General features: G+C 43.3%; 1 protein-coding gene across 3 annotated transcripts; it reads right to left on the bottom strand.

Moving 5' to 3' along the window:
• Nucleotides 1–27,602, bottom strand: LOC132378626 (atypical chemokine receptor 4-like). 3 transcript variants are annotated; one of them, XM_059945732.1, is made up of 3 exons: nt 27,408–27,602; nt 19,396–19,461; nt 1–3,202 (listed from the first exon to the last, which is right to left on the bottom strand). In XM_059945732.1, the coding sequence occupies exon 3, from the start codon at nt 3,194–3,196 to the stop codon at nt 2,114–2,116; it is 1,083 nt and encodes a 360-aa protein (XP_059801715.1). In that variant the 5' UTR covers nt 3,197–3,202; nt 19,396–19,461; nt 27,408–27,602; the 3' UTR covers nt 1–2,113. The 3 variants fall into 3 exon arrangements, with proteins under 3 accessions (XP_059801715.1, XP_059801714.1, XP_059801713.1); XM_059945731.1 differs by lacking the exon at nt 19,396–19,461 and having other exon boundaries at nt 27,408–27,601; XM_059945730.1 differs by lacking the exon at nt 19,396–19,461 and having other exon boundaries at nt 27,432–27,600.

Raw genomic sequence — 27,602 nt, 5'->3', positions numbered from 1 at the left:
TTTCAATATGCAAGATGCTTAATTATATTTGGTTACCATTTATAGATTACAATATATGGATTACAATCGGGAACTTATGAATTAACAAGAGAATAAGTATTTGCTCCGCATTGCAGCAGCTGAATACACTTCTGTAAAATATTTGAGAACCTTTGGGATAAAGCACAGGCCAGTGCTAGTGTTTGAAATATCGTATTGTGATTTGAAGAGTATTATTTCCATCAAGATACTATTGAGCAACTTACTGAAACTGTTCATTCCCTGTGTAATTCCGCTCAGAGGCAGATGTGAACTGTGTTAGATTTCCTCATGGCAGGCAGTGTTACATTTGAATTTATTGGCACAGACACAATAGACGATGAGTTCTGAATCAATACCAAAGTGCTGGAAGAACTTCAAACTGTGGACGGGTCTTCAACCTATAGTTTCTTTTTCTACAGCTGTACTGCCAGAAGTTTTGTTTCTGTTTCAGATTCCAGTATCTGGACTTTTATTTGTTTTCCATTAGGGTTGAATGGACTCGCACAGCACAGGATCTTTCTCTGATTCTGGCTTTTGAGATGGGCGGCTGCATTTCAGAACCACAGCAGACACTTGTATGATAACAGCCTTGATGGGCAAAGCATTTTAACCATGCTAGTTTCATCTTCAGTTTGCATCAAATCAGTAAATACAAGAAATATATATTTCTACACCATTTGCAATGCTTCGCAATAGTTTACAGCTCAATAAGTACAGTAGTTTCATAGTGTGGATACTACAGTCACTTGGAAAATAAAGCAAACACTATGAGGCAATGACCAGAAACAGTCAATGGAATCTCAGTTCAATGTCCTACTTGAAAAACTATCCACAATGAAATATTCCTCTTGAAATGATATGGAGATAACTTGAGCATCTAGACTGAAGCTTGAACCTTCTGGCTTTGAGGAGAAGGGAGGTTGAGCACCAGCTAATGCAAATGGTGATGAGAGGGAAGAGCAGAGGAGAGGGTATATGGAAGTCCAAAAGGGATGGTTGAAAAAGACTTTGAAGTAGAAGCAAAATATATGGGAGACAGGATAGAGAAGTTACGAGGGCTAGATAGCCTTGTAAAAGTGGTGACTGGAATAATTTCAAGGTTGGAGCTTGTGCAGTTAAAGCATAGAAAACAAATACAGATCTGTAATTAGCTTTCAGAATCAGACTGCTCATTTACAACTGCAATAAGTTGTTAACTTACATTAGAATTCTAAGATCAGGCTGCTTTAATAGTAACTGAGGCAGAGTCAGTTTATTAGGTATACCCGTCCACTGCTCGTTCATCAGCTCGCAGCTCAATGCATAAAAGCATGGTCAAGAGTTTCAGTTGTTGTTCAAACCGAGCATCACAATGGGGAAGGACTTTGACTGTGGGATGATTGTTGGTGCCAGATGGGGTGGTTTGAGTATCTCAGAATCTCCTTGGATTTTCATGCACATCGGTCTCTAGAGTTTACAGAGAATGGTGTGAAAAACAAAGAAAGATCCGGTCAGCACCAGTTCTGTGGGCAAAATGCCTTGTTAATGAGAGAGGTCAGAGGATACTTTCCAGGCTGTTTCAAGCTGACAGGAGGGCGACAGTAACCCAAATAACCACATTTTACAATAGTGGTGTGCAGAAGAGTGTCTCTGAATACACAACACGTCAAACCTTGACATGGATGGGCTACAGCGGCAGAAGAGCAAATAAAGTGACTACTGAGTATGCAGGGAGTCTGTGTAAACCCTTTGTTAGACCACACCAGGGCTTGACAATGGTCTGGGCTCCACACCTAGGGAAGGATATACGGCCCCTGGGGATAGTGAGTATAGATGCTCAGAATAATACTTAGACTCTTAAGGGTTAATTATGAATAACGATAATGCAAAAAGGCTTGAGTTCTTTAGTACTTAGAGTGATAATGCAAAAAAATGGGGGATGGGCGAGGGGTGTAGGACAGGGATGGGAGGGGCGTGGGTTTAGGGAATAATGTCTACACATTTTAGCCAGTCCTCTTGGGGGTAAAGTCAAGAGGCACCAGAGACAGGGTGGAAATTCCAGTTAGGAATCCTCAAAGGTTTCCTTTGCCAGAATCTCCATTCAGTTGCATTGCTAGATGGAGAAACTGCTTGTATGCTCTGACTGGGTCAGAGAGTTGAAGGAGCTCTCGAGAGCAATGGTGTTGTCCTGGTTCCGGCGCCAAAAGCTGCTCCTCTTGACTGCTTTTAGGATGTACCCTTTGAATGACGCTCCCATATAGGCATACAGGATTGGGTTGAGGCAGCTGTGAAACAATGCGATAGATTCCGTGATCTGCGTGGCGATATCCACCCTCTTACTGATCTCACAGTCCTGGATGAACACATGGATCACGTCGAGCAGGCGGCAGAATTTGATGATGTTGTATGGCAGCTGAGTTAAGAAAAAGAACCCCACGACTGCCAGGAGTACTCTGAGTGCCCTGTGTCTCCTTCCACCTGCACCCTTGTAAACCACCTTGGCCACAGCGGAATAGCAGTACAGCATAACCAGTGATGGGATTGCAAATACCAGGAGGATGTCAAAGACCTGGACTATCACCCTGGCTGTCTTGGCCTTCTGTGGAGGGAAAAGGAGGCTGCAGATCTGCCTGTCATCATACTTCTTGGTTGAGGAGAAAATGAAATAGGGAGTGCTGAGGACTACAGCCACCAGCCAGACACACAGACACATGACCTTAGCCTTCTTCCCCACTGTGATTGGCCTGGTTGTCTTGGAAACGGCAAGGTAGCGATCAACACTGATGCAAGCTAAAAACAGCATGCTGGCACAGAAATTCACTTCGAACAACACTGAGCAGATTTTACACATGTTGTCTCCAAATACCCATCCGTGGACAGAGTGGGCTATCCAAAAAGGAAGAGTAACCAGCAGCAGCAAATCAGCAATGGCGAGGTTCATGATGTACAGATCTGTCTTGGATTTGATCCTTTTGTAAATGACATAAATGGCCACCACCAGAAAGTTGCCAGCAAGCCCGGCTATCAGCGTTACTCCATAGAACAGTGGCAGGAAATATTTTGCAAATCGTCTGACATCATCTTTCTCACACAGGTGGTTGTACTGAAAGTAGTCAATGGTGTAGTTTCTGTCATCATGATAAGATTCATTGTCATCGTAGCTCAGAAAATAATCATAGGTACCTTCGTTTGCCATGCCCTCCTTAAAGACACAAAAGAAAAATTATTATTCAGATAAAACATTTTAAAAAGAGAATAAGCATCTGTACACATTCAGAACATCCCGTGACCAACCAAATACATGTGTGCCACTGTCACTATTACGCTGAAGTAAATGCATGGCAAGATCCCATTAATCAAAATTTGTAGTGCTGTTGCTGAGAAAAAGACATTGGCTCAGACAATAGGAGGGCTTTTCATTCTCCTTTGAAGTTCATTTCTAGCACTAAATAGGAAATGGTGCCTCAACTGAAGCTCTCACTTTCCAAAGTTAGCTGCCCTGACAATGCAATGCCCCCTCGGCCAGCCTTACACATGAATGGCCTAAATTCTGATTTGATTTTCATGACTGATTAACCTGGAATCCCACTTCGTATTATTTTCAAAGATTAACAGTTCACAGCAGAGCTTCCAGATAATCAGAGATTGATTCTTAGGCCTGTCCTCTAATTCCCTCACATCTCCATCCACTAAACCCTAAAACTAGATGATATAAAAGATTAGATGTTTTGAGGGATCTGAGAAGGATTTTTTTTTACCTCAAGGCTTTTTGGCATCTGGGACACTGCTTGAGGCAGACTCCCGCATCCTTTAAACTTCAAAGGATTCCAAGAAGCACTGGAATGATTGGATCTGGTACTGGAGGGTGGGAGTAGGCTGGGGAGCTGCTTTTAAACAGGCATAGTCACAATAGGCTGGTATAAATTTCTAATTGCTCGTCATGTTTACCTGATTTTTACCACCATCTGAACAAAGACATTTCTGAATTGCCTATTGCATCTCTTGAGATCTCATTAAAAGCATCCCTTCAGTAAATGTGTAGCATTGTTTATCCAAAAATCTATTCCCTTTACACAAAAATAAGTTCAAAGTATCTAGAAGAAACAGGCATGGATAATTAATACTGTTCTTTGACTTGATTTTTAGTTCACGAGAACTGATAATCAACATAATCTAACTTGCAAGTGTTGAGAGTTGTGCTGATTCTATATATTTACAGCTCACAGTCTTGCTGTTCAGGTAGGCGGGCGATCATGGGCATTGAAAACCCAGTCATGGTTTGCGCTAATTTAACCTGACAGCAGGTTCAGAGAAGCATCATGGCTTTGACTGTCTGTGGAGGAGAGAGTTAATTTTGAAAAGGAACAAGGTCCATTATAAAGGATTTGATTTCTTGCCACAGGAGACATCATCAATATGAAAATTAGGTTGTCAATGAATGAAAGTCCTGATTGTTGCCTCTCTAATCGGGATCTATTCAGTTGACTGCCCATGGGATAATTTATTTCCTTTGAGACTTACTTAGACCATAAGACATAGGAACAGAATTACACCATTCAGCCTTTCAAGTCTGCTCTGCCATTCCATCACGGCAGATTTATTGTCCCTCTCAACCCCATTCTCCTGCCTTCTCCCCATAACCTTTGCTGCCCAGACTAACCAAAAACTCATCAACCTCTGCTTTAAATATACTTAATGATTTGGCCTCTACAGCCATCTGTGAAAATGAATTCCACAGATCACTACACTCCGGCTAAAGAAATTCCTCCTCAGCTCTGTTCTAAATGGATGGCCTTCTATTCTGATCCTCTATCTCGGCCTTTCAATATTTGATAGGTTTCAATGAGATCCACCCCCATTCATCTAAACTCCAGTGAGTACAGCCATCAAATGGTCCTCATATGTTAACCCTTTCATTTCTGGAATAATTCTCAAGAAGCTCCGCTGGACCATCTCCAATGCCTAATCTTTTCTGAGATAAGATGCCCAAAATTGCTCACAATACTCCAAGTGTAATCTGATCAGTGCCTAATAAAACCTCAGCAACACATCCTAACCCTTATACTCCAGTCCTCTTGAAATGAATGTGAACACTGCATTAGCCTTCCTTACCACTGACTCAACCTGAAAATTAACCTTTAGGGGATCCTGCACAAGGACTCCCAAATCCTTTTGTAACTCTGATGTTTGAATTTTCTCGCCATTTAAAAAAATATCCTTTGCTTTTATTCTTTGTCACAAAGTGCATGATTATACATTTCTCTACACTTCTTGGCCCATTCTCCCAAACTGTCCAAGTCCCTCCACAGGCTCCCTGCTTCCTCAGCGCTACTTGCCCCTTCACTTACCTTTGTGTTATCTGCAAACTTGGCCACAAAGCCATCAATTCTGTCATCCAAATCACTGACGTACAACATGAAAAGAAGCATCCCCAATACCAGCCTCTGTGCAACATCACATCACCATCAACCAAAAAGAATAAGCCCAGTTTATTTCCACTCTTTGTCTTCTGCCAATTAGCCAATCAACTAATCTTCAATCCATGTGATTATCTTCCCTGTAATAGCTTGGGCTCTTACCTTGTTAAGCTGCCTCATGTTTGGCACCTTGTCAAAGGCCTTCTGAAAATCCAAGTGCACAATATCCACAGAGTCTCTTTGTCTATTCTGCCTATTATTTCCTCAAGGAATTTTAACAGATCTGTCGGGCAAGATTCCCCCTTAAGAAAACCATGCTGACTTTGGACTATTTTATCATGTGCTTTCAACTAAACCAAAACCTCATTTTAATAATGGATTCCAACATCTTCCCAACCACTGAAGTCAGCCTAAATAGCCTATAACTTCATTTCTTCTGCTTCCCTCTCATCTTGAAGAGTGGAGTGTCATCTGCAATTTCCCGGTCCTCTGGAACCATTCCAGAAACCAGTGATTCTTGAAAGATCATTATGAATGCCTCTACAATCTCTCCGGTTACCTCTTTTAGTACCCTGGGGTGTAGTCCAGGTGACTTCCCTATTGTCATATCTTTCAGCTTCCCAAGCACCTTCTCCTTAGTAACAGCAACTACACTTCTGTCCCCTGACACTCTCCTCAAATTTCTGGCATACTGCTAGTATTTCCATGGTGAAGACTGACTCAAAATAATTATTCTGTTTATTCACCACTCTTTGTCCCACATTAGTACCTCTCTAATATCTTTTTCCAGAAGTCTAATATCCACTCTTGCTTCTATTTTATTCTGTTATATAATTGGGAATATCTTTTGGTACGCTCTTTGTTATTTTTGGCTAGCTCACTTTTATATTTCATCCTTTATCTCCTTATGAATTTTTAGTTGCCTTCTGTTGGTGCTTACAAGCTTCCTGATGCTTTAATGTGCCTCTGATTTTTGCTGTATTATATGCGCTGTCTTCTGCTTTTATGCTGTCTTTGACGTCCCTTGTCAGCTCCGGTTATGTCATCTTCCTGACTTCTTCATCTTTGGGATACGTCTACCTTGCTCCTTTCAAATTGCCCCCAGAAACTCTAGCCATTCCTGTTTTGCCGTTATCCCTGCTCATGTACAAGGCATGACAGATATAAATTTCTGTCCCTTGGTATGGTGCCAGGATGGTGCCGTACTGTCAGAGACACTGCCTTTCGAATATGGCCATTTCTGCTCTCTCAGTAGCACCCAGCAGTACAACAGCATTACTTTAAAGAGGAACAGGGTGTCCTGGCCAATCTTTATTCAAACTAAAGAGCAAAATAGATGGACCCTGAGTCATTTTATCCTTGTCTATGTTACCAAGAAGTATTCCATTTAGTTGGACTATTCCTCACAAAACATTTCTACATAAGAACAGAAAGCAACATCCTCAAGTCCCTGTGGGAGGAGAGAAAATGAGTTGTTCCCCAGGCCAACTATCAAAGTCTTTTGGTCAATTGCCTCATCACTAGAAATCTCGCACAAATGCCAAGCTCCTTTCAGCAGATCCTGCATTCTCAGTCCATGACTGCAGTATAGATTGGACAGTCACCCATCTTCTCCAGGACTGTAGTTGCTGAGAAGCTCTGGGAAGAGCTGAAATGATTTCCATAGAGGTTTATCCTGAGCACCTGTGTAACAGAGCACTCTGTGATCTATGAGCAGTTACCGGGGACACACAGTGACACACTATCCTCGGAAGATCATCAACTTGCTGAAAAATGCACATGGGTCTGCCTGAAACTCGTTGGGCTTCTAGTGTAAGGAGATGTCCATCAGCGAATGTTGCCGACTGGCACAATCCAAGATGCAGGAATACATGCTGAGGAATGCACTGTACACTGATCCAGCCAACATGGAGGCTTTATGAGCAGGATAACTGATGTTTTGTAACTTAAAAACATTAAATTAATTCAAATGAAGACACAAAAGTCTGAAATGTGAGTCTAACTTTGAGCTTACTTTAAGCGAAGTGCACACATATGTGGAAGTGTCATAACATGTATTTTAACATATAATAAATTATATAAACAACAAAGAATGCTTGTCAAGCAATATATTTACAAGATTACTCAAATATTACTGATATATCAAATACACATTGCTCTGCCCTGCTTAGCTAGAAACTTCAAATATAGGATGTACCTCAACTATATACACAGCATACTATATAACTACTATATATTCAGGCCTAAAGATTTAATCACTGTGAAGGATTTCTTACTCTTGTGGGATAATGTCTTTCCCAACACAGGGGATCACTCTACTTAGCAGATGAGACTGTAAACAATCGCAGATTCTGGAGCCTCCTCCATGGTGGTTGTAAGAGTTGACTCTGAGACTGCAGGAAGTTGTTCTGACAGCTCTCCTTCCTTTTTCTTCTTCTAGTTTGTGCATCTTGATCTTGGAACGGTGTAGTTATTTCACTGGAGTAATCTCTTATTAATCCTTCTATTGGTTCCTTTACAATCTGATCTCTGCTCTGGTTTCCTTATCCACAATGAATCTGACAAATCCTCTGTTTTCATGTCTTCATTGACTCCTTTCCTTTTGGCCTTCCATTCATCCAGCTGGGTTTGGCCTTTGCATCCACTTTTACAAGCAGCTTTTTGTCTCCCACCATGCAGTAAGCTTAGTGCACACAGAGCAGATTCTGGACCTTTATACTCACAAAAGCTGAGTGCTTGCAAATTTCCTGAAGCTCCTTGAACTCTCTTCCAAGCCACATTTCACAAGTAACTGCCTGATTAACATCAGAAGCTATCTTCGGTATGTTGGCTACAAAAACTGTTGTAGTCATACCAGGGCTTTCATCACTTCCACACTTCCTCTGAGCAACATGGTGCTTCCTGGTCCAAGATGCTTTCCAACCTGTTTGCCCTCTGTTGGGCAACACTTCATGGTGTTCAGCATGAAGACATCCAGTACCTTCTTAATTTGCTTTCAGTTGGCTTCATGTGCAGGATGTGGCATGCAATTGGAAGTTGAATTTCCAATTAAGTTCTAAAGTTTCAGCCAACCACACTCCCACAAGCCTGGTCCTCCAGTTGTTATCACTTACAAGCTCAATGGTGGTTCTTATATTTCAGTTACAGATGCTATTCCCACAGGAGTTACTTTTTCTCCAGAACATTAGTTGGATATATATTGGTTTCAGTTTAGTATCTTTGAGATGCCATTCAGATTCATTTTGTGGAATGATTTTGAGATGAACCAATGTCCAAGTCCATTTGAAAATAATTTGCCATTCTTCTGATGTAATCTATATCGCTTGTCTATTGTTAGTTTTCACAATGTAAATCTCAAGGCTACATCGTCTCATCATTATCAGATCCCTCATCCACAGTATGTAGATTAGTGCTCTTATTGAAACTGCAACTTGACTTTTTAGCTTTTTCCCTTCCCTGTGCAAACCGTTTATTTTTGTCTGCCCAACATGCTCTTTGTATATATTCTTCTTTGTTGCATTTTCTGCAAATTTTGCCTTAAAATCTGCATTGGCCTGGTGTATGTGAGCTCCTGCCATAATGGCAACACAATTTGCTTGCCTATGCCAATTTCTGTTTAGACACTGTAACTTTGTTCACACTCACTTTCATTCCTGACTGCAGTTCAACTGTGTCTCTGTCTGAAGTTTTCATTGAAACAGTGATGACCACTGCAGAGCCTGTTCTGAATGTTTTGTGATATTCCATAAATTAAACAATCTCTCAGTGCATCATTAACCCATCACTGAACTGACAATGCTCAGACAATCTCTTCAGTTCAGCCATGTACCCTGAAAAGGACTTCCCTTCCTTCTGATTCTGCTTATGAAACCTAAAGCATTCTGAAATCAATAATGGTTTCAGTTCTAAGTGTACCTGCATTACTTTCACAATATCAAAGCTCATTTCTGCTGGTTTTGATGCAAAGTCAACCTTTAAAGCAAATTGTATGCCTTAAACCCAATGTATTCAGCAAAATTGGTACTTTTCTCATTTGCTTTAAAATACTGTTCAATTTGCTCAATATATAAAATCCAGTTAACTGTTATGTAATCAAACGTGTCAATTTTTCCCAACATAGCCAGCCACTTCTGCATTTTTTAAATGTTATTTTCACCCAGTCCTCACTATTATGAATGCATGACTTCTTACATTTTCTGTCTTTTTTTAAAACTTGAGAGTCTCTGCATGTGCTAGGCTGCGTTTTTTACTCACCATTCCTCAGTTTGAAAATCCTGCTGTGCTTCAGCATGTCATGTTTATTTTAAAAATACTTCATCACCACTGTTCTGTTTTGTAACTTCAAGACATTAAATTAATTTAAAAGACACGGGAGTCTGAAATGCATGTCTAACGTCGTGTTTAATTAAGTGAGGTACTCACATATCACGTGGCAGCGTGACGACGTATGCAATTCACATATCTATACATATAACCCACAAACAAGAATTCTTAATCAAACTATATATTTACAAGATTACTAAAGTATTATTGAAATATTAAATAGACAACAATAATAGTCTTAGGTTTGATGGAATTAAGTGTGTGAAGGAACTGTAATGTTGTACTGATAGAGTGTAAACTTTGTAAGCTAACTGATTGAATGCAGACGTGTCCTGTTCTATAAATCTGTAAATGTGATGACTATTGTTGTAAGAGTGAAAGAACAGATTGTTATATTGTTATTTATAGGAGCTGACTACAGAAATTGTCTCCTGGATTTCCTACATTATATCAGAAATAACTGCAAATGCCAAGTGATTTTGACCAATGGATGTTGATCGTTGTCATTGTTGTTGTGGCTACCCCTCGAGGTCGAGGATGATGGTCTTCATTCTGTTTCCACAGAGCGAAGATGCCTGTGCGTGTATTTGTTTAATGTGTACTTGATGTTGCACTCTAAGAAGCACGTGATACTTCACAAATCAACTGATTCCAATGGCTTGGAAACCACGACGATCGGAGCTGATGGATTTGTTGCAGCCTTCATCCGCCTTCACAGCCGTTGAGTTTGAAGTAACTTAGTCCGCCTGTTCCACCGTTGAGGTCTTGGTTGGATTGTTCTTTGTCAGGGACCTCACCCTTGACCTTCCCGTCATCGGTGACCCTACCAGGAGCATCGCTCTCGGGATCTCAGGACCACACGAGCTTCTCCACCACGACAAGGTGACAATGTTGACCATTCACCTCCTCAAGTGACCCTGAAACAACCTTGTAAGATGAAATTTTTAATATAATTTGAAAACATAACTTATCTGGGTCAAAATGGACCCCTCTTTGGTTTTAACAGGTCATGTTTACAACTACTGGCAAAATAATGTCATTTCCACTTACGTTATGTTTCTGTTGGAATTTGCTTCTTGTAAATTTCTGTAACTCTACATGCTTTCTAAAACATAATGACAGAGGAGATCATATCTGTCCCCCATCACTTAGTGTAACTTGTTAATGTGGGATGGAATAGATTGCCCTCTTCTGAAGTATTTTAAGAAGGTCTATATTTGAAATTCCTTGGATCATACCTGCAGCCAACATCCAAGAACTGGAGACTTTGTGGATTTCTTTTAGCTCCAGGCCAATTTGTCATTCAAAAGTATGTTTATATCCTCTTGCTCCATGTTGCTCCAAGGCATTGCTAGCTCAGAAGTCCTCCCTGTATCTCCTCCCAACTCCTGTAACTGATGTACATCCCCACCAAGATTCACCATCCTCTTCTCTCTTTGGAGTAGGGAAGGACTTCCTCGCTCCCATTCTCTACGTTTTGAGGTGACTAATGAGGACGATATCGAACTTTTCTCAGGTGTGGCAGGAGATTCTTGGGGAATAAGTGGGTGGTTAGTTTGCGGAGTGGTATGCCCCTTTTACCATGAATGGACTCATGGTTCTCACTGCTAAATGTCCTTCCAGGCTCTCAGCAGTTATGGGCCACAAATCAGTAAGAAGTTCCAATTATCAAGGAAACTCTGAGAACACCCTTGAATTGTTTCTTTGATATCTGATAATCTCTTCCTGTGACAAGCTCAGGAAGATGTTTCTGAAGTCTGTTGTTGGCATGTAAACATCATAAACTACCAGCTGCATGTAATAGGGCCTCCGAGCTGATGATGTAGGTATTGGGGGGGGGAGGGAGGACACTGACTTTAGTTTGGTTCTTCTATCAAATATTCCTTTCAATTCCTTATTCTCACTAAACTGTTATTTCTCTAATACTTCTTGCCTTTTTTTATCATCTCTGATGTTCCCTTGCTCGCCTCTCTCTTGCCAAATGTGACGAATTTGGTTGGGAAGTTGTGATGGAAGTCCCTCTTTGTCAAGTTTCAAAAGAGAATAGCACATTACAGAACAAAGATATGATGAACAATCCTATTACTCTCACTCCCCGCATCTCCACCACAGATTCTTTCTGAAGTATTTATGATGGATGATAAGTCAGTCTATCCAAAGAGTCTGTAGGGACTAATAGAGCATAAAGGCAAGTAATAACCAAGAGAGTGCAAAAGAAGTGATCTTCACCATGTTGGAGGGGACAGGATATTGAAGAGAGTACATTGAACAAGCGGGCAAATCTGCCACCAAAGCTGTAAAGAGGAGTTTGCTTGCTGCACCATCTCTGAATGTGAACAGCTCAGTAAAAACTGTATCAAAGGCCTACTGTCCACTCAAATGGTGTGTGGGGCTGTATCTTCTATGTGAAAGTCATGACTGTCTGTAACTTGATGGAAAAGCCTACAAGCTGTTTCCCCACGTGCTCAAGAACAAACTGCTTGCACCAGACTGCCAGGTGATTTTCCTAGTTCACGAGATCCCACTCTTAAGCTTATCATCTAGCCTACCATTCGGCATTACGGGGAGAGAGCTCCAGATCCCATCGTTTGTTAGGTTTCAAGTTCAAGTTTAATTGTCATTGACCTATACACATGAATACAGCCAAACCAGTAGTGTTCTTCTAGAGCCAAAAGGCGTAAAACACAGAGCCAACAGTCACACACAGCACATAGAATCATGATAGTAGGACAGCATAGTTACAAAAAAAATGATAAAAGCATAGCCCAAGTCCTTGACCGTCATGTCCTGTAGACTGATGGAGCATGGATGTTGATCTGGAGCCATGCTTCTGCAAGAACAAGCCCTCAGCAGTCCTCATCTTGCACTAATGCAGCCGCAGATGAATGCAATCCCACTCATCTTCCACCAAGTGAACACTGGGGGCAGCACCGAGAGGAAAGGCCAGTCCCCCAACAGCCAGCTCCGGCGTCCTCTTGCCCCGCAGCCACAACAGGCAACTCCCTGGCATGAGGGCCACAGCGAGGACACACGGCTCTCCCACCATCAGTGAATCAAACAGTATTCTACATTACCAATGCCCAACATTTACAACAAAAATGTCCAAGGCCTCGGACCACCTCCATGGACTGCTGCTAACACATTCTTCCCTGGGTGGCTGAGGCACAAAGTTATGGAATTTGACAATTTAAGCTTACTGTATTACAGATTCTAGCATCAACATTTGTGTTACGAAGCACAGACAAGTGGATGTAGGCAATGTTTATTCTGTAATAAAACAGGGTATCTAGCCATTTTCACATTGTTTCTGTGGGAGCTTGCTGCTATCTTTTCGATATTACAGCACTGTCCACATTGCACTTCGCACCTCTTGAAAGGGATGTGATTGTCTTTTGATTCTTTTGCAGTGTGGTGGTCCGCATGGAATCGGGCTCAGATTAGGCCACAGGATTGACACTTCAGCATTGTTGCATTAGATTGCAATGTTCTAGCAAAGTCAACACGAAGATGCTACATGATGTGAATTAATAATCCTGTTCTAGAGAGGGGTATGGAAGTTGAACATGGCCCATAGCAATGTTTGGGGTAAATTCTGAAACAAAACAGGAAACATTTTTGTGCAAATTTTAGATTTGAGCAAGCATTCTGCTGACTGTTGATAAGAAAGGAAATGTGATTTGATGCTTTTCTCATGCACACTTGTATTTCTTCAGTCGAGCGAAGAATTTACCTAATTATATGTTAAAGCAGTTTCTTTCGCAGAAATGTTCTCCTGGTATTTGCAGATTTCCAGGAAATGGCTCAGGCAGTTCTTCACATGTGACCATGGTAAACGTGTTGGCAAAAGTTCCTTCGAAGGAGACAGCCTGGTGTATTTCTTCTGTCCGTCAGCTGCAGCTCAGGTAACATAGCCAAGCGTGCAAATATCACCACACATTCTGGCTCCAACACAGCATGCCCTCAGTACTCGCCAGAATAACACAGCAACAAAGCAACAACAGTAAGATCAAGCCCCATTTCTCCCTCCTACCCACACAACACCTGAACCCCAGGGCAGGCCTTCAGCTCCAGCCTCCCGCAGGTGTAGACTCGGGCCTGCGGACACTAGGCTTTGACCTCCCCTGCAGACTTAGAGATTCACGGGCTTAGTTCCGGCTAACAGGCCTTCACTTTTGGAGTTCAGATTTGTCTGCATATCTCAACCCTCAGCACCAATCCCAGAACTACCACCGTGCTAAATGGGATTGACTTCGACCAGATCCAGCAGCCCAAGTCTGGGCATCTATGAGGTGCTGTGGGTCATCAGAGGCAGCAGAACTGTACTCAACTACAATCTGTAACCCCATGGCCCAGCATATCCCCCACTCAACATCACCAGCAGCCCAGGGGATCAATGAAGAGTGCAGGAGGGCATATTGCGGTATGCCTGGGTTGCAGTGTCTCCCTGGTGAGGCCACAATACAGGACTACTCGCATGCCAAGCACCATAAGCAGCAAGAAACAGACAGAGCTGAGTGGTCCCACAACCCACGGATCAGATCCAAGCTCAGTAGTCCTGCCGCATCCAGCCGTGAATGGTGGTGGACAATCAAATAACTCATTGGAGGAGGAGGCTCCACAAATACCCCATCCTCAATGATAGAGGAGGCCAGCACACCTGCACAAAAGACAAGGCTGAGGAATTTGCAAAAAGCTTCAGTCAGAGGAGCCGAGTAGATGATCCAGCTCGGCCTCCTCCGGAAGTTCCCAGCATCCCAGATGTCAGTATGCAGCCAATCCGATTCTCTCCACGTGATATCCGGAAATGGCTGAAAGCATGGGATACCACGAAGGCTATGGGTTCAGAAAAAGTCCCGGCAATAGTCTTCAAGACTTGTGCTTGAGAACTTGCCACTCCACTAGCCAAGCTGTCTCAGTATGGCGACAACACCGGCATCTACCCTGCAATGTGGAAAATTGCCCAGGTATGTCCTGTACACAAGCAACAGGACAAGTCCAACCCAGCCAATTACCGCCCTATCAGCCTACTCTTAATTATCAGCAAAATTACAGAAGGGGTCATCAACAATGCTATCACTACTCAGTAATAACCTGCTTACGGAGGCCCAGTTTGGGTTCTGTCAAGGCCACTCAGCTCCTGACCTCATCCCCTTCTCGGTCTAAACATGGACAAAAGAGCTAAATACCAAAGGTGAAATGAGAGTGATAGCCCTCGACAGCAAAGCATCATTTGACTGAGTTTGGCATCAAGGTGACCTAGATAAAATGGAGTCAGTGGGAATTGGGGGGGAAACCCTCCACTGGTTGGAATCACACCTGACACAAAAGAAGATGATTGTGGTGGTTGGAGGTCAATCATCTCATCCTCATGACGTCACTGCAGGAGTTCCTCAGGGAAGTGTCCTAGGACCAACCATCTTCAGCTGCTTCATCAATGACCTTCCTTCCATCATGAGGTCAGAAGTGGGGATGTTCACAGATGACTGCACAATGTTCTGCACCATTTGTGACTCCTCAGGTAGTGAGGCAGCTCAGACCCAAATGCAGCAGGACCTGGACAATATCCAGACTTGGCCTGACAAGTGGCAAGTAATATTCGAGCCACACAAGTGCCAGGCAATGACCATCTCCAACAAGAGAGGCTCTAACCATCGTCCCCTGACATTCAGTGGCATCACCATCACTGAATCCCCTACTATCAACATCCTGGGGGTTACCACTGACAGGAAGCTGAGCTGTTCTAGCCACATAAACACTGTGGCTACCAGAGCAGGTCAAAGGCCAGGAATCCTGCGGTGTGTAACTCACGTCCTGACTCCCCAAAGCCAGTCCACCATCTGCAAGGCTCAGGTCAGGAGTGTAATGGAATACTCGCCACTCGCCTGGATGAGTGCAGCTCCATCAACACTCCAGAAGCTCGACACCATCCAGTCCAAGGCAGCCCACTTGATTGGTACCCCTTCCACAAACATCCAATCCCCCCACCATCGACGGACAGTTGCAGCAGTGTGTACTATCTACAAGATGCACTGCAACAACACACCAAAACAGCACCTTCCAGACCCACAACCACCACGAGAACAGCAGATACCTGGGAACACCACCACTTGGAAATCCCCCTCCAAGTCCCTCACCATCCTGACTTGGAAACATATCACCGTTCCTTCACTGTCGCTGGGTCAAAATCATGGAATTCCCTCCCTAACAGCACTGTGGGTGTACCTACCCCTCAGGGACAGCTCATCACCACCTTCTCCAGGGCAACTGCGGATGGGCAATAAATGCTGGCTTAGCTGGCGATGCCCACATCCCGTAAATGAACAGGAGATGGGAATAGGGATGGGAATGCTACTGGGCTTGGGAGCTGGAGCTGAAGTGTGAGTGGAGTTGTGGCCGAGGAGGTGAGAAACAAGGAGGGTAACAGTGAGCGAAGTCTCCTCTGCCTGAACATGGACCTGTGTGCGCTTGCTGGGCACACCTGCTCTCTTACACACACTACTGGTGTATACCAGAGCAGTGTTTTATCACCCAAAAGGCAGGGCCTAATCTCTGTTTGTCTAAATTCTCCCCACTCCTACAGTAAGACCTTCGTTTCTGAAGCCCAGCTAATAGTAGGTGTCCAATACATGTTAAAGGAAATGATGCATAGTCAACTTCACTTAAACTGCCATGTAAGGAAGCAATTCCCGTCTCTCAGTTCCTCCACTTCTACTGCCTCTCTTCTCTGGATGAGGCTTTCCATATCAGGGCATCTGAGATGCTCCCTCTTTTCCAGTGTTTCCTTCCCACAATTATCAATAATACCCTCATGTACATCTCCTTTATCTCCTGCATGTCTTCCCTCAACTACAAATCCTCCCCTACCTCCATCATAACAGGGACAGAGTTCTTTGTCCTCTCCTACCATCCCAGAAGCCTCCACATTCAACACGTCACTTTGCACAGTTTTCATCACCTCCAGCAGGATTCCACTATCAGGCACATCCCTTCCAACCCCCACCCCCCCACTTTTGGTAGGGATCACTCTCTCTATGACTCCCTTGTCCACTTGCCCTTCCCCATAATCTCCCTCCTCACACTTTTGCCTGTAACTGTAGTAAGTGCTACAACTGCCCATGCACCTCCTTCACCAACATTCAGTGCCCTGAACAGTCCTTCCAGCTGAGGAAACCTTTCGATTCCACTTCCAATCCCACACTGTCATGTCAGTCCACATCTCCTCTGCTGCCACACTGAGACCAGACACAGACTGTAAGAGTAACACCTTATATTCTGTCTTTGTAGTTTCTGATAACCTCTCCTTTCTGTTTTCCTTGTACCCCCCCCACCAACCTTTGTGTTCCCTCATTCTAGTGACTCTCTTCCCCCCCACCCCCCCATCAGCTTCCCTGGTTCCCCACCTCTGTTCTGTCCTCTCCCACCAGATTTCCTCTTCCTTTGCCTCTTCCTTCCACTGCCGTGTTGTACAGTTTGGGAGTTGGATTTCAAGTGAATTTTGTCTCAAAGTAACAGTATCGATGCCCGTATCCCATGAATTGAAGTCATTTTTTCCCCCGCCAATCTCTGAACATCCATTTCTTTCATCTTATTGCCCACTTTACATGTGGTTTCAGAGATTATTACCTTTATGCTTCTGCATTTGAATTTGGACCCATCTGCCCTCCAGCAGAACCCCCTCTTTTACCCCATCTAGCCCATCGGTTCAGAGGCCAGCCATGACAATTGGGTTGTTTCCCTCCCACTCCAGGTTTTTCTTCAGGCAGTTCCAATTCAGAGTAGCTGTGGAACCAGGCCGGATCAGAACACCCTTAAGAAATGAAAGAAATGGTAATGTTTGATGGACAGATCAAAGAGATCTGTTTAAAACCTTTTTAACTGGGTTGCACTTGAAATCTCAAAAAGCGGAGCTCCTGGCAGGTTATGTGAAATTGGTGTGAAGTGTCAGTACAACGCCCGCACAACGAAGAGTCAGTACCGGGAACCGAGCAATCCAAGTACTCAGCTCTCAACACAAAACAACATCTTTCTTCAATGCCCATTTCAAAATGACTTCTTTATGGGAATTAATGGTGCCAATTCTTAGAATTACAGAAAAATCTTGCTGCCCAAGTCAGGGGCTGTGAGTCATGCCCAACTACTGCATTGTTCTTTTCTGACAGCTTGCACTCGAGGGCGTTAGGAGAATTCAGGGTGACTTGGATCAGCTGGGTGAGTGGGCAGATACTTGGCAGATGACGTTTAATGTGAATAGGTGTGAGGTTATCCACTTTTGGAGTAAGAACAGGAAGGCAGATTATTATCTGAACGGTGTAGAGTTAGGTAAGGGAGAAATACAAAGAGATCTAGGAGTCCTTGTTCATCAGTTGCTGAAGGTGAATGAGCAAGTGCAGCAGGCAGTGAAGAAGGCTAATGGAATGTTGGCCTTTATTACAAGGGGAATTGAGTACAAGAGCAAGGAAATCCTTTTGCATTTGTACAGAGCCCTGGTGAGACCACGCCTGGAGTATTGTGTACAGTTTTGTCTCCAGGATTAAGGAAGGACATCCTGGCTATAGAGGAAGTGCAGCGTAGATTCACAAGGTTAATTCCTGGGATGTCCGGACTGTCTTATGCAGAGAGGTTAGAGAGACTGGGCTTGTGCACACTGGAATTAAGGAAATTGAGAGGGGATCTGATTACAACATATAATATTATTAAGGGATTGGACAAGATAGAGGCAGGAAATATGTTCCAGATGCTGGGAGAGTCCAGTACCAGAGGGCATGGTTTGAGAATAAGGGGTAGGTCATTTAGGACAGAGTTAAGGAAAAACCTCTTCTCCCAGAGAGTTGTAGAGGTCTGGAATGCACTGCCTCGGAAGACAGTGGAGGCCAATTCTCTGGATGCTTTCAAGAAGGAGCTAGATAGGTATCTTACGGATAGGGGAATCAAGGGATATGGGGACAAGGCAGGAACCGGGTATTGATAAGTAGATGATCAGCCATGATCTCAGAATGGCGGTGCAGGCTCGAAGGGCTGAATGGTCTACTTCTGCACCTATTGTCTATTACTGCTCTGTGTCCTGACGTCCTGGCCCAGTCCCAAGGCTCCACTGCACTGACCACAAGGCAACAGGCACTCTCTCCTTCCACCCGATGGGAACACGGTCCTGTCGACACCACTACCATATTAGGTATTGTAGATTATACTGCACATAACAATCAGAGACCCGCCACACTGGCTTGGAATAAACCCCACTCCTGGTACCAAGTGTTGTAGCCCGGGGAAAAGTACACACTCAGGACAACAAATACTTCTTCAGGTTTTAATTCCTTTATCTGTTTTAGATGGTTAAGTGCCGGAAGAGGGTCTTAAAGCAAAATGAACAACTTTACAATCAGGTCCTGCCATTACAATCTCCCTTTAACCTTCGATCCACACACTTGTGTATCGACGAATTGAGTATGCAGTATAAGGATGTAAAGAAAACCGCACCAAACTAATGCAGTACTACATTCAAATCCCCCAACCCTGTAGCTTATACATAGCAGCGTAACATGTACGTTACGCTGTTACGTGCACAATCAGTCATGATACAATAAAGTTAGACAAAAGGTACGCTTTGGCACAACTTTTACAAGATACTGCCTGGCAGTTAAATTACAGGAAGACTGACCTACTTGGCCGGTGAGGAACTTCGCAAGCCACGCTATGCAGCGTCAAGTTCTTTACTCCTGGAAATCTAAAGCATCCACACGTAAAAGATGTCAAATTACCGATATTCTTGATTCGCCAACAAGCATAAACCAATTCACATGGATATTGTAAATTAATGCTCACCTTTCCTCACCAAGCCCAGTACCTCTGGGGGTGGGGGGAGATCGATTCCAACGCCCCACCAGCTTCTGCCGCAGAAAACAAAATGGTCTCCCCACTATCCCGTGCATGCGTAATGATGTCATCATCTCCACTTAAAGGCACAGGCACCTATTCTAGCATTACCCAGATGGATGCCTTTTTAACGATAATGAATAGCATTCGATGATCACCCGGTTACATTATACATAAGTAATCTCTTTCAATAGAGGTTAACATATGTGTGCCTTCATAATGGCCCACTATACCTGCATGTTAGTTTTTAGTGCATACATTCTATGTGACACCTACAGTTGGTCTTTGATTGGGAATGTCCAATATTTTCCAATCCTCAGCATTTCTGTTACTTTCCACCAAAGTGATTGACCTCACATTTTCCCCACACCATTTGCCATGTTGTTGTTCACTTACCTTGTGCGTATATCACGTTAAAGACTCTTTGCATCCTTATCACTAATAAATTCCCAATTAGATGTATGTATTCAACAGACTTTATGTTTCACTTTACCTGAAGGCTTTGTGTTTGGTTTTCTTGGACTGTGACTAGTTGAGATCAGGCATTGAAGGTTATGAAACCCCACATCCAGCCAGGCTGAGAAAGATCCATTTAAACATTTCTTCATTCCTACTCTTTATTTTCTATCTGCTAGCCAACTTACTCCATACCAGAATATTAATCACTCTATCCCAATTCCTTAATTTGTTCACCAACCTCCAGGTGGGACTTTCTGAAAATCTGAATTCAGTTTAATCTCTGGTTGCTCCTCAACAACTCCACCAGACACGTTCTTGAAGAACTCCAGTAGGTTCATCAAATGTGACTTTTCTTGTTAACTCAGATCAATCAAATCATTTCTTTCTTGGTGTTTTGGCATTACAACTTTAAATTATAGATTCTAGCAATTTTCCTACCATGAACATTAGGTGAACTATCTTGTAGTTCTGTGTCTTTTTCATTTCTTAAGAAGTGAATGCACATTTGCTGCCCTCCAAACTGCAGCAACCAGTCCAGAATGTGTAGAATCTTGGATGATTACCATCACAGCTGCTGTCCCCCCTTTCAAAATTCTGGAGTTTATCCATTTTTTCAGGCCCCTTCATATCCCTAGGTTTAAAGTTATTTATTTGATTTCTTCATTTGTAGAGGCGCTTTGGGAAATATTTTATGTCTTCTTCTCTGAAGACAGACTCAAAGAATTTGTTTAATTCCTCAGCCATTTGCTTATTGCTTACCATAAATCCTGTCTCTGTGAGGGACTTGTATTTGTAATCACTTGACTTTCCCTTCTTACATACCTAAAGAAGCCCTTCTAGTCTGCCTTTCTCTTTCTAGTAAGCACAAATATTTGTACTTTCACATCTTTGATCAATCTCCTGGCCCTCCTTTACTGAATTCTAATACACTCCCAGTCCTTAGCAATTTTGGCTTTCTGTGGAAACTTTACACGTTATTTTCTCGGATTTAATACTGTCATTAACTTCTCTGTGATCCATGCTGAATGATTATTCCTGACTTAAAGAAATAAATTTGCTGCAAACTATGTATTACTTATTTAAAAGCGAGCTATTGCCTATCAACTCTTATACCCCACAGAGCAGTTTCCCATTTTCTGCTGAACAAAAGATTTTTCAAGCCACCCTGGTTTGAACTGGGAAGAGGTACAAATTTGCAACAGCTGCTCCTATCAGAAATTCTCCATTGAACAGAAAGTAAAGACATGGTAATGCATATGTACAGTTAATGCTACTTCTATATTATTCTTGCTCCTTCACACCAGGGCAATCCTACCCACTGATATCCTGTATTATACAGTTGGGGTCATGACCATCATCTATGTCAAAAGCTCTGTGTTTTGCTGAAGTGAATAAATAAAGATCATTACTACCTCAAATACTCTTAGGACCTAGATTATCTACACTTCCAGTATGTCCACGGTAACTCATTCTGCTTGTGCCTAAAAAGATAACAAACGTAAACCATGATAAACATGCATAAAATGTTGAGTGGATGGAAACAAGATTAGCCTGGGTGGTTCTGCTTTCATCAGTTTCTGAAGGTGAATGAGCAAGTGCAGCCGGCAGTGAAGAAGGCTAATGGAATGTTGGCCTTTCTTACAAAGGGAATTGAGTACAAGAGCAAGGAAATCCTTTAGCATTTGTACAGGGCCCTGGTGAGACCACACCTGGAGTATTGTGTACAGTTTTGGTCTCCAGGGTTAAGGAAGGACACCCTGGCTGTAGAGGAAGTGCAGCGTAGATTCACAAGGTTAATTCCTGGGATATCCGGACTGTCTTATGCAGAGAGGTTAGAGAGACTGGGCTTGTACACGCTGGAATTAAGGAGATTGTGAGGGGATCTGATTGCAACATATAAGATTATTAAGGGATTGGACAAGATAGAGGCAGGAAATATGTTCCAGATGCTGGGACAGTCCAGTACCAGAGGGCATGGTTTAAGAATAAGGGGTAGGTCATTTAGGACAGAGTTAAGGAAAAACTTCTTCTCCCAGAGAGTTGTAGAGGTGTGGAATGCACTGCCTCGGAAGGTAGTGGAGGCCAATTCTCTGGATGCTTTCAAGATCTAGATAGGTATCTTATGGATAAGGGAATCAAGGGATATGGGGACAAGGCAGGAACCGGGTATTGATAGTAGATGATCAGTCATGATCTCAGAATGGCTGTGCAGGCTCAAAGGGCCGAATGTTCTACTTCTGCACCTATTATCTATTGACAAAGTTGCAAAGAAAGGGGAGCAGTTATTACACACCAACAACTTCACTGACAGTGCTGTCCTTCCCAACAGGCTGTCAAGACAGCTTGGTGCCTTGACCAGCTCTGTTAATATCCTCTTCCCCTTTCTCACGACGTAGTGATGGCAATAAATTTCCGACTAAACCCTGGTGAGTTTAAGTAAGGCTGGAAAGGTTTGAGCACTCTAAATTTACCACATTCCTGTTGTGGACACCTACCTAGTTCTGATTGCACATATTGCCCACAATTGGGAGCCTGACTGTGATCGCATAGCTTGCTGATGCTCCCAATCTCAGGTTGGTCAGGCAGTATCTGGAGAAGTGAGTAAACATCGATATTTCAGCTGAGACCCTTCTTCAGGACTGGAAAGGAAGAATGGGAGCAGAGGGGAAAATGTACAAACTAGAAGGTGACAGGTGAAGCCAGATGGGTGAGGGAGAGAGGATAAAGTGAGAAGATGGGAGGTGATGGTTGGAAAAGATAAAGGGCTGGAGCAGAAGAAATCTGATTGGAGAGGAGGGTGGACATGGGAGAAAGGAAAGGCGGAGGGGCATCGGGGGAGGTGATAGGTGAGAAGAGAAGATGTAAGAGTGGGAAATTGAAGAAGGAAGGGAGAGGGGGAAAATGACTAAAAGTTGGATAAATTGATGTTCATGACATCAGGTTGAAGGCTACACAGACAGAATATGAGGTGCTGCTCCTGCAATGCGGTCTCATTGTGCCAGTTGAGGAAGCCATGGACCAGTGTGTTGGAATGGGAATCGGAATTAAAACAGAATCTTATTTTGCTATAAAGCGGAATCGTATACTTCTGCTTTAAATATACCCAATACCTTGGCTTCGACAGCAGTCTGTTACATGAACGCCACAGATTCAATATCCTCTGGCTAAAGATATTGCTCCTGATTTCTTTTCTGGAGAGATGTCCTTCTATTCTGAGGCTGTCTCCTCTGGTCCAAGACTCTCCCATTACTTGAAACATCCTCCCCATGTCCACTCTTGGTAGGCTTCAATGAGCCCCCTTCATTTTACTAAACTTCAGTGTATACATGCCCAGAGCACTCAAATGCTCCTATGTTAACCCTTCCATTTCTGCAATCATTCTTGTAAAGCTCCTCTGGGCTCTCTCAAATGCCAGCACAACCATATGACCCAAAACTACTCATAATACTCCAAGGCCTTTAAAAGTCAACAGCACGGCCAGAAACATGGCAGACGAGTCAAACCAGAATGAACCCTCTTCCACCCTACATCACAGGAAAATCAGATTGATGATTTCAGTGCAAGGCTGATGAGGTAAATCTCCATTGCATGTTGCATTGAGACTTGGTTAACAGTGAACACACTGGACGCAGCTATCCAACCAGAATGGATCAAACAGCAAACTCTGCTAAGGAAAAAGGTGGTGGCGTGTGCTTTTTAGTCAATTCTCTTTGGTGTTTGGACCTCTTATAATCTAAGGATTATATTAACCTCTTGTTTCCCTGGTTTACAACACCTAACGATCAAACGTAGACCGTTCTATTTGCCTTGGGAGTTCTCATTCATGATCCTGACTGCAGTTTATATACCACCACTGGAAGACTATAAGCAGGCTCTTGCAAAACTGCACGATGTAGTCTGCAGACAAGAAACAGCCCATCCCAGCACATTTCAGGTTATAGTGAGTGACTTTAACCAGGACTGTTTGAAGAAAACCCTGCCCAATTATCACCAACACATAACCTGTTGTATTTCCCCCCCCCCCCCAACTATCTTTGTATCATCTGCATACTTGGCCACAAAGCCATCAATTTAATCATCCAGATTATCAAAATATAACATTAAAATTAGTAGGCCCAACACCAACCTCTGAGGTACACCACTAGTCACCAGCAGCCAATCAGAAAAGCACCCCCACCCCCCCGTTTATTCCCACTCTTCCTACCAGCTAGCCAGCCAATCTTCTATCCATGCTAGCATATCTCCTATAATGCCATGGGCTCTTATCTTGTTTAGCAGCCTCATGTGCATCACTTCATCAAAGGCCTTCTTAAGATCTAAGTAACAACATCCACAACATTTCCTGTCTATTCTGCCTGTTATTTCTCCAAACAATTCCGACAGATTTGTCAAGAGATTTCCCTTCGAGGAAACCAGGTGACTTTTGTGTATTTTATCATGCTCCTCCAAGCTCCCCAAAACCTCATCCTTAATAATGGACCCCAACATCTTACCAACCACTGAAGCTGAATGGCTTATAATTTCCTGTCTTCTGTACCTCTCTTTTCTTAAAGAGTGGAGTGTCATTTGCAATTTTCCAGTCCTCTGGAACCATTCCAGAGTCTAGTGATTCTTGAAAGATTACAACTAATGTCTTCACAATCTTTTCAGCTATCTCTTTTGCAACTTTGGGGTATAGTCCATCTCATCCCGGTGACTTATCTACCTTCAGACTGTTCAGCTTCCCAAACACCTTCTCCTTAGTAACAGCACTTCTGCCCCCTGACACTTGTCTATCTCTGGCATCCCGCTAATGTCTTCCACAGTGAATTACTCCCAGAAACTCCAGCTACTGCTGCTCTATTAGTCGCCTCTTCCATTAGTGCAGTTTATTATCTAAATGGGGAGAAAATTCATACATCAGAGGTGCAAAGGGACTCATGCAAGACTCCCAGAAGGTTGAATCTGTGGTGAAGACGGCAATGCAATATTGGCATTTATACAAGGGGAAAACAATTTAACGTAGATAATGCCTAGTCAGGCTGCACTTGGAGTATTGTCAACAGTTCTTGCCCCTTATCTCAGAAAGGATGTACTGTCATTGTGGAGAGTCCAAAGGAGGCTCAGGCAGATGATTCTGGGAATGAGGGGGTTAACGTATGAGGAGCGTTTGGCAGCTTTGGGCCTGTACTCACTGGAATTTAGAAGAACGTGTGCGGATCTCATTGAAACCCACCGAATGATGAAAGGACTAGATAAGGTGGATATGGAGAGGATGTTTCCTATGGTGGGAATATCCAGAATGAGAGGGCACAGCCTCAAAACTGGGGGAGGAGCTTTTAGAACAGAAGGAAGTTTTTTTTTGCCAGAGACTGGTGAATTTGTGGAACGCTCTGCCACCGACTGCAGTGGAGGCCAACTCTGTAGGTATATTTAAAGCTAAAGTTGCTAAGTCCTGACGAAGGGTCTCGGCCCGAAACGTCAACAGCGCTTCTCCCTATAGATGCTGCCTGACCTGCTGCGTTCCACCAGCATTTTGTGTGTGTTGCTTGAATTTCCAGCATCTGCAGATTTCCTCGTGTTTAAGTTCCTGATTAGTTGGGTTGTCAAGAGATATGGTGAGAGGCCAGGTATATGGGGTTGAATGAGATCCAGGAACAGCCATGATGAAATGGTGGAGCAGACTTGACAGGCAGAATGGCCTAATTCTGCTCCTATGTCTTCTGGTCTTCCAATAAATTTTGGCTAGCATCTTTCTCATCTCTGTAGGCACCATTACTTAACTGTAATATTGATATATCTGACTTTAGCTTCTCCTTCTCACACTGCAAGGTGAGTTCTATCATATTATAATAGAAGGTACCTTTGTCTTAAACTCCCTGATTAAACTTCCTGAGTTTCTTTAGATTCATTCAGACCGCTGGGTAAATTGCTTGAGTGATTTCCTCACAGTCTGGTATTGGCTGTGTTAGCAGATGATAAACATCCTGTATTTACTTCCTGAGGCTTGCTCCAGTTCCTGTTCCCCCACTCCAATGTGCTTGCAACCTCATACTGACCCCTGGTGAAAACACCACCTCTATTGTAAAATCCTTGTCCCTGTTTGCAAACCTCTCCATGGTCTTATCCATCCAATATCAGAAATGTTTGCAAGGGTATAACATTCCAAGGTATTTGTGTTCCACAGTGTCAATCTTCTGGCTGTTCTTCAGGGCTGTTTCACCAGAGGCTTCAGCAACCATGCTGTCAGCTCTCAAGTTCATTGTCGAAACCTGTCTCTCCCTGCTCACCTGGAGGCATTTCTACTCTGAGCAAACATCTCTCATTGGTTTGACAGCCCCTTGAAGCATCTTGGACCTGTTTTTGCCCCTAAAAGGACAAAATAGAAGCAAAGAGAAGCAAAGAGAAGCTTCTTGAGAAGCAAAGATTGTGTGGTCTGTTCACAGGAAGATCAAACCAGGACTCTAGAAACTGCGAGAATTAGAACATTATTGTGCTGATAAATAACATGGATGGGGTAGACTGAATGGTCTGTTTCTGTGTGGTGTGACACCCTTACTCAAGGTCCGATGTGTTTTCTAAAATAAATTACCAGCTTCCCTTCCCAGTTAAAGCAGGCAAGACATTATTTTGTTTAAACTCAGTAGGGTGGTAACAAGCCCCAGCCTGTGTTTGTTTTGGCATTGCGAGACAAAGACTTTGTATTTCGCGAATCTGATTAAAATATATCTTCGCATTGTGCCTAAAGCTACCGATTCACGGGGACCTCCTTCCCGAATGCTCCAATTAAAGACAGCATGTCGGCGTACTTATACACAAGACATAGCAACCGGTCTCTATCAACACCGTCTGCACTTCGTTTTCACACAAGATTTTAATCCTGTGATTTAGCCATATCTGGAAGCAAATTGCAGAACACGCTAATGACAAGAAAGAACGCCTATTAAAAATCGCTTTTCATTTTATTTCATTCAAAATTCTACCAACCATGTACCTTTCCTGTGAGGAAATATTTTAAGCTAACTTTTTCAAGATTTTCAAAGTAATGTGTTTTATCTTTTTAAACATAAATACTGTATATAAAATGCCAAACACAGAATAAGACAACACCCCGAATATTTCTCGGAATAACAAAGTGCTGGAGGAACTCAGCAGCTCAGGCAGGTGAAGAGACCGCCTGCCCATTTCGCCCCACGGACGCTGCCTGCCTGCCCCCGGAGTTGCTCCGGGTTCCGGCGTGGCAGCTTTTGGTGTGTCTGTCCGGAACAACTACCCCAGCCCACACACCGAATTGTACCCAGTTCTACCCATTCCCAATGGTCTTTTAAAGCAGAAACGAACTATTAGCAGAATGCTTACCAAACGCAATTCTCTTCTGCTTACCTCGTTCCCTCCAAGTGCCAGGCTGTGCCGCAGGCAGATTTCACGCTTCTGCTCCTTGTTGTGTCGTTACTGAAACAGTGGAATGGATTGTGTCCGCTGAACTCGAACCCGAATGCGCCGAAACTCTGGCCGGGCTGACGGCTTTGGTTTTGAAGAGGTTTCCGCTCTGCT

The sequence above is a fragment of the Hypanus sabinus genome, chromosome 20 (assembly GCF_030144855.1).
Source record: "Hypanus sabinus isolate sHypSab1 chromosome 20, sHypSab1.hap1, whole genome shotgun sequence".
Taxonomy (NCBI): Eukaryota; Metazoa; Chordata; class Chondrichthyes; order Myliobatiformes; family Dasyatidae; genus Hypanus; species Hypanus sabinus.
This window is presented reverse-complemented; position numbering and strand designations above follow the sequence as displayed.

Coding starts and splice junctions, on each gene's coding strand:
- LOC132378626 (XM_059945732.1), bottom strand. CDS start 3,196: ATGGCAAACGAAGGTACCTATGATTATTTTCTGAGCTACGATGACAAT.